At 46.2% G+C, this 6,366-nt stretch overlaps 1 protein-coding gene across 1 annotated transcript; it reads left to right on the top strand.

The window, feature by feature from the left end:
- The first annotated feature begins 4,235 nt into the window (after window positions 1-4,235).
- On the top strand, window positions 4,236-5,961 carry LOC119373726 (uncharacterized). Its single transcript, XM_037643787.2, has 2 exons — window positions 4,236-4,648; window positions 5,318-5,961. Exons 1-2 carry the CDS (start codon window positions 4,323-4,325, stop codon window positions 5,916-5,918), a joined length of 927 nt encoding a protein of 308 aa, XP_037499715.1. The 5' UTR covers window positions 4,236-4,322; the 3' UTR covers window positions 5,919-5,961.
- The last annotated feature ends 405 nt before the right edge of the window (window positions 5,962-6,366 follow it).

Below are 6,366 nucleotides of genomic sequence, written 5' to 3'. Positions count from 1 at the left end.
AGCATGCGAAAATTGATAATATCCACGTATATACCACTGAAAGGCGATATAAATTTGGAGGCAGCAGGAAGCTGAGGGGCAGAAAGCTTGCAAATATGTACATATTTGTAAGCTGCATTGTTGTGCTGCTGACCATGTCACGTACATGTATAGCTTTAGATTTAAAAATGTTCATAAAATTCAATTCAAGACATGTCTGAAATGTTTTGTAATACTGATTTGTATTGCTGCAAAAATTTCGTCTCGGGCCTGGGCAAAAAGCTCTCGTCTGTATTTTGACATATATGACATCTGTTAATTAAGCCTTATAGTTAGCAAAATGCAATTTCATTGAACACTCATTGTCTTTCTTAATTGTACAGACTTGCTAAAGGAAGCCTGAATGATAAATGCACATTTCTGCCCATTTGTTGCAAGCTCGGATCTCAATCATATTCAAATGCCATGCACGGACACGGTAAATAACTGTGTGTGATGAAAGTTAAATGAACTTGCAGCGTAGTTGCCGATTTATTGCTTAAGGACCTTCAGCATGTCAGCAAGGTAACGGTTGATCTGCTGTGGCCGCTCCGCCTTGGTGGCAGTTGTCGAGTGCTTGTCCACGTGCATGTCGAACGCACCTGATATAAGCCACAAGGAATGCTGTAAGGCTAGACACTTTCACATAAGGCAAGACCAAACAGAATGACAAATGGTGTGGTTAAGTGGTTCTGTTTACTGAGCACATGGTGGAAATAAGTTTTTGAGGCCTTGGAAACAAAATATATAACATGTGCGTTGGCTTGCTGCTGTTAGGAGGGAGTGGCAGCGGCAGCTGGTGTGTTGGATCGAGGGTGAACTGCAAAGTGGGCTGCACTAGTCCATGTCGCCGACGCAGCAGAAGGGCATCTTGTCACAGAGCAGTGACAAGCAGGAGACGCTGAAATAGAAAATTGGCAAAATAAAATTCGCCTGTAGCTACCTTACACAGCCTCGTCATCAAGAAGGCCCTCTTCCCCTTTTTGCCATGCAGGCTGTACAGGCGCTGCACAGTCGGTGCGATGATGGCCTTCATGACGCCCGCTGCCACCACCCTGAAGCCGCTGGCTCCCAAGTGACCCAGCTGGCGATGCTGAAAGTAAATTAAGAGTCACGTTTTCAGCATAGATGCATAGATACTGGGTTTACAGGTAATATCCTGTGAACAAACACTTACTATTGTGAGAAACATAAGCAGGGACTCCGAATTCACTTGTATTCAATTATTATTTCTGACGTACTGCTACGAATGTGACACACTGAATTGCCAGAGACTTTTCCACATCAGCCTTTCGCGCCATGGACAGCTTTGCACTTGCAAACTGCGTTTAACCGCCATGACCTTTAAGAGGTAATTTCAGTGTTCCATTTCGTATTGCTCATGACAATACCGCTTGATATTCATAGCTAAACAAAAATGTTTTCAGGACACTTGTGCCAACACCAGGCACTATTTTCACAAACAGGCAGGCCTGAGTGCAGTCACGAAGATAAAATTTCTTCAGATGCACATTCATTGCCCAGCGTAATAATTAAATATAAAAAATTGTGAGACTGTACATTTCATTGCAAAATGGCAGAGTCCTTGGGGGTATACAAAAATTCGCCAGTGACCAAGGACTTCCCGCGGTAGCTTAGTGGCTATTGAGTTGGAGCAGTGCGCTTGTCCTTAGCATTGCTATTCCCAAGTATGGCAGAGATTTTGATCAGCTCAAACAAGAGGAGACGATGTTGATCGGCAGGCCTATCCATTTGGTTGCCCCGTCAGAGGCCTTAGAGGGAATCGGCTCTGTCACTGAGATGGACCTATCATTGACATTCATGGTCTAATCGCAAGGATATATATCGCCTTCATCACGGCTCGTGTATCGCAAACGGAACCGCAGGTGCAATTGCACTTTGAACTCCAGAAAGGCTCTCACGTTATGCGCCGGCGACGGGGCATGAACTGGAACATTCTATTAGACTTCACACTGCTCACTGTTGCCAGTACTGTTTCGTACAAAGGTGGCTATGGGCCCTTGTCAAGGTGCCTCTTCAGGAGTGGATGATTCAAATGCAATGCATGGATACGGTAAATAACTGTGTGTGGTGAAGGTTAACTGAACTTGCAGTCAGATTGGTAATATTACTTGCAACAGGTAGCCCAAGGCCACCTGAATTGGCCACGAAGATTCCTGGCTTGACTTGAAAACTAGCGAGCCATCACTGTTCAGTGTCACAGTCAGGTCACTCTAAGATAGTTTGTTTTTAGTGCGGCAGTTTTGATAAAGTTCACCATCTGTCACGTCCTGGATCATTTCCTGATTAGTGGTTGACTCTATCTTCTGCAGATTTTTACCCACTAAACCTGCAGTGTTCTTTAGCAACTTTAGTAGCTGCTGCTTCAAATCAAGAGTAATGAAAAAGTTTCCTTTCCTCAGCATGTATGGCAGTGTTGCTTCCATGGCAGAAACACTACACCGTTCTTTGTTTTCTCCACAGCTTGTAGTTAAGTGAAGGCATGCCGGACAGTAGGTGTGAACTTTGACAGCCTTTGACCGCTGAAGGTCCCACAGCTTCCTCAATCCACACTTAGACGTTGGAAAGATGTCTTGTCCAAACAGAAAGTTCAGTAGGTTTAGTAGTCCATCCACTTGCGTCTATGTGAGCCCAGCAGCAGCGACAAATGTCAGAACTAACAGAATTGCCTGCACTAGGCTGGTTGTTTGGTTTGGAAGTCTCTTTTCAGAGTTCATCCTAATGAACTGTGCAAGGTTAGCTACAGGGTCAAGGCACTCGTCATCTGCTGTACATGGTTCCTCGAGCGTGGCGTCTTCAGGTGAGATATCTACGCCACCGTCATTTTCATTAATCCCTTGACTCGTTGAGTCATTGTGCGTGGGTGCCTCAGGGGACTGAAGATGATGGAGCATAAGCAGAAAAAGAAAAAAACACAGACAGGACCTTATACTCCTGACACACGGGCAAAAGTAAAGTACATTGAAGTAAACCCCTTTTGTCGCCTAAAGGGACCATTTGCAGAAAGGAGTTGCGCCGATGACACACGGCACTGGACTACTTCTTTAGGTGGTTTCTGAGAAGAACGCTGCGGAAAAAATGGCGCTGTTTGTGGAAGCAGGAAGATTGGAAATATTAAGAAGAATCTGCTCATGTACGTCACATTCAGTGATGCCGGATCATAAAGACATTTTTTTTATTGTCTGATGGCTTATAATGTGCATATGCGTAATTTCGCTTTTTTGCGCTTTTAGCAGCAACTTAAACTCGTCTGGCAACTGTGAACAGTCGGTGTTTTGTTGTCCTTGTTTTTTGCCGTGCTTTTTACATGGCTGCGTCTAGCTGGCGTCAGTGACGGCGTGCCGCGTTTCATCGTGGTCCCGCGATGGATCAGCGGAGAGACAGAGATAAAGCAATAGTTGAGGTGGGCCTGACACTTGTCGCCCTCGGCTCCATCGAAGATGAGCTAAACGCTGCGAAGGCAAGAGTGATGAGCCTCAAACAAAGACTCGTCATGAACAGCTTCATTTTGACTGCTTCCGCACTGTCCCCTCGAGCCATCAACCGCGAAAGGTGGGCCTATGTGCGCAACGAACGCTGGTTCGAAGACACATTGCCGTTATTAGGCGATGGCCACTTTAAAGGCCAACTCCGGCGATTTTTTGGCCATGTCAAAGTAATGGTGCTTTTATGTTCCTGAGACGCTCCTGTTACGGGCCCGATAGCAGAAATACTCGGCAAATTGGAGAGTAATTTTAAATAAGCAAAAAAGCGCAGCACCGAAATCGAAACCCAACCGAGTGTACTGTCTACGTGTGACGTAGACGTTGTTACGAACGAACCGGAAGTCGTGCAAGGCATGCCGGTCACGCCGGCGCGGAGTATGAAAACTGTGACAGCCGGGACGACCAGCGAAGCGCCGGCCAAACCAACGCTGTCTGTCGCCTTGTGCACAGCAGACGCTCGCTGTAGCGGCCTAAGCACCCTCGGCTGCGTCACTTCCGCCGCCTTGCCAATACTGACGTCACAGACGCAATGTTGCCAATAATTGTGGGAAGCCAGGAGGGCGTTTGCAGACAATCTTTAAAATTCATTTGCAAACAATCTGCGCATGTCTGAAGCCTGTAATTTGGCATAAATGACGGAAACGTGCAAAGGAACGTACCCAGCGAATTTCACTGAGATCCATCGACCTCGAAAAATCGCCGGAGTTGGCCTTTAAGCAGTATTTTCGAGTGAGCCCAGCCATCTTCCGTTTCCTTGTGGACAGCCTACGCCCTTCGCTAGAGAGGGTCACAACTAATATGCGCGAGTGCATTGCGGTTGAAAAGGTGGTGGCCATCGGCTTGTTCAAACTGTGCTCCGTGGCAGAGGACCGAGTCGTGGCCAGCGTCTTCGGTGTCAGGCGATTGACGGTGAATGGCATTTACAAGGAGTTTTGCGAAGCCATCGTTTCTGTCTTGGAAAGCGACTGGATCAAGATGCTGAATCCATCTGAGATGGCCGAACACATTCGGGAATTCATGGCCGTCAGTGACTTTCCACAAGCTGTAGGAGCCCTCGACGGCTGCCACTTCCCACTTTCGCCGCCACAAGAACATGCCACTGATTATTACAACTACAAGGGGTGGTAAGTTCATTTGGCCGCTTTGGTAATTAATCTTCGCGCTTAAGGCATTGCACCTAAACATCTGAGAAATACGCCGCATGTGAACCTTTCCTTCTGTGCGGATTATAAGTTAGAAGCTAGCTATATGGCTCGTAAATTGTTATCTAGCAACGTCAGTTTCTCCCTAGAATGTGCACCCGAGCATGTTTCTTGCAATTACAGAGATCCAATGGAGAAATCCTCGCTACAAGATTTCGAGAAAACAACAAAGCGTACTCAGAAAAAAAAGTAATTGTGCACGCAAGTAAGTGCCGACAAATGAGAAGTTTGTTGCAAATGACATTTGAGGCCTTGAAGCAGCTGAAAAATTTTCTTATAATTGGAAACATCAAATAAGAATTGGCAATGGTAGCTTGCAAAAGCCGTAAAATGCTGCGAAGCGTTACAGTAACCAAGACGACCATACGATGTGATCGAGATAGTTTACCCGATGTTAGGGGAAAGCCGCATAGACGACACGTATGTGTGTAGACGACTTCCACCTCTGAATGGTCTAAGCTAACATGCCCATTTTTTTACCCTTGTGCCTTGGCAATCTCATCATTTGTTCTCACTACATTGACATAGTATTTGCGTCAACATCGCTAGCATTTTTCTTACCGACTTTGACTCTTGTGTTCATTTTTACAGGTACAGCATTATTCTTCTGGCTCTTGTAGACCACAAGTACCGTTTCAGGTTTATAAATGTTGGTGCCCGTGGAAGATGCCACGATTCTCATGTGTATCAAATGTCGAGCCTCTCCGGCACGATTGAGGGACCACTTTTCAAGGCTCCTGTTGTTACAATAGGAGGCGTTGTCGTGCCACCTCTAGTGCTCTGTGACCAGGCCTTCGCACTTACACCTAACCTCATCAAGCCATTTGGACACAACACCCCACTTAGTGCAGAGCAGAAAAATTTCAATTACCACATCAGCAGAGTGAGATATGTAGTGGAAAATGCCTTTGGAAGACTTAAGGCAAGATTTCGCTTCACGTCGAAGAGAATGGAATGCGACATTGCAAATGCTCGCCTCGTGATTCGTGCATGCTGCGTGCTCAACAACATTTGCGAGCATTTCAGTGATGCTGTTCAGCTTCTGTGGCTCAAGGAAGTTCAACAGTCCGACTCCCAACTGCCCCAACCAGAACGTAGCAGCGATTCACAGATTGGGAATGCAGTCAGTGTGCGTTCTGCACTTGTGGACCACTTCATCCAGAGGATGCAGACCCAGGTAGTTCGCTCCTAGAAATTGCTTTGCGTTGCCATTTGTAAATAAAAAGAGTGACAGTATTTCTGCCTCATGTTTTATTGATGAAACCAACGAGGGCATTTACAAGCTTTTCTTGAAGCTGCAAGTGTTTTGTTCTTAGCTCTACCTCGGTTTGCTGAGCCCGCTCCAGCTGGTTTTTTGTTCCAGTAGCATTTTTTGTTCAGCCAGCATAGCTTCTTGAAATTCACGTGCTGCGCTCAGTGGCCGCTGTCGCTTCCTTGTTGCTGGTGCTGCCGTACTTGTTGCAGGGCTCTGAGCTGACTGTGTGGTGGGTGCAGGTGGTGCTTGCTGTTCAGTTGGTGTTCCTGTCACTGGTGTGCTATCAGTTTCAGTAGCCTCGGAACTGACTCCGCTCTCCATTTCGTAGATAAGCTGCAAAGATTTAAGAGAAAACAGCTACAAAATCATACAAACAATAGAAATT

The sequence above is a fragment of the Rhipicephalus sanguineus genome, chromosome 11 (assembly GCF_013339695.2).
Source record: "Rhipicephalus sanguineus isolate Rsan-2018 chromosome 11, BIME_Rsan_1.4, whole genome shotgun sequence".
In the NCBI taxonomy this organism is placed as follows: Eukaryota; Metazoa; Arthropoda; class Arachnida; order Ixodida; family Ixodidae; genus Rhipicephalus; species Rhipicephalus sanguineus.
The sequence above is the reverse complement of the archived record's forward strand: the minus strand, read 5'-3'. Positions and strand labels throughout refer to the sequence as shown.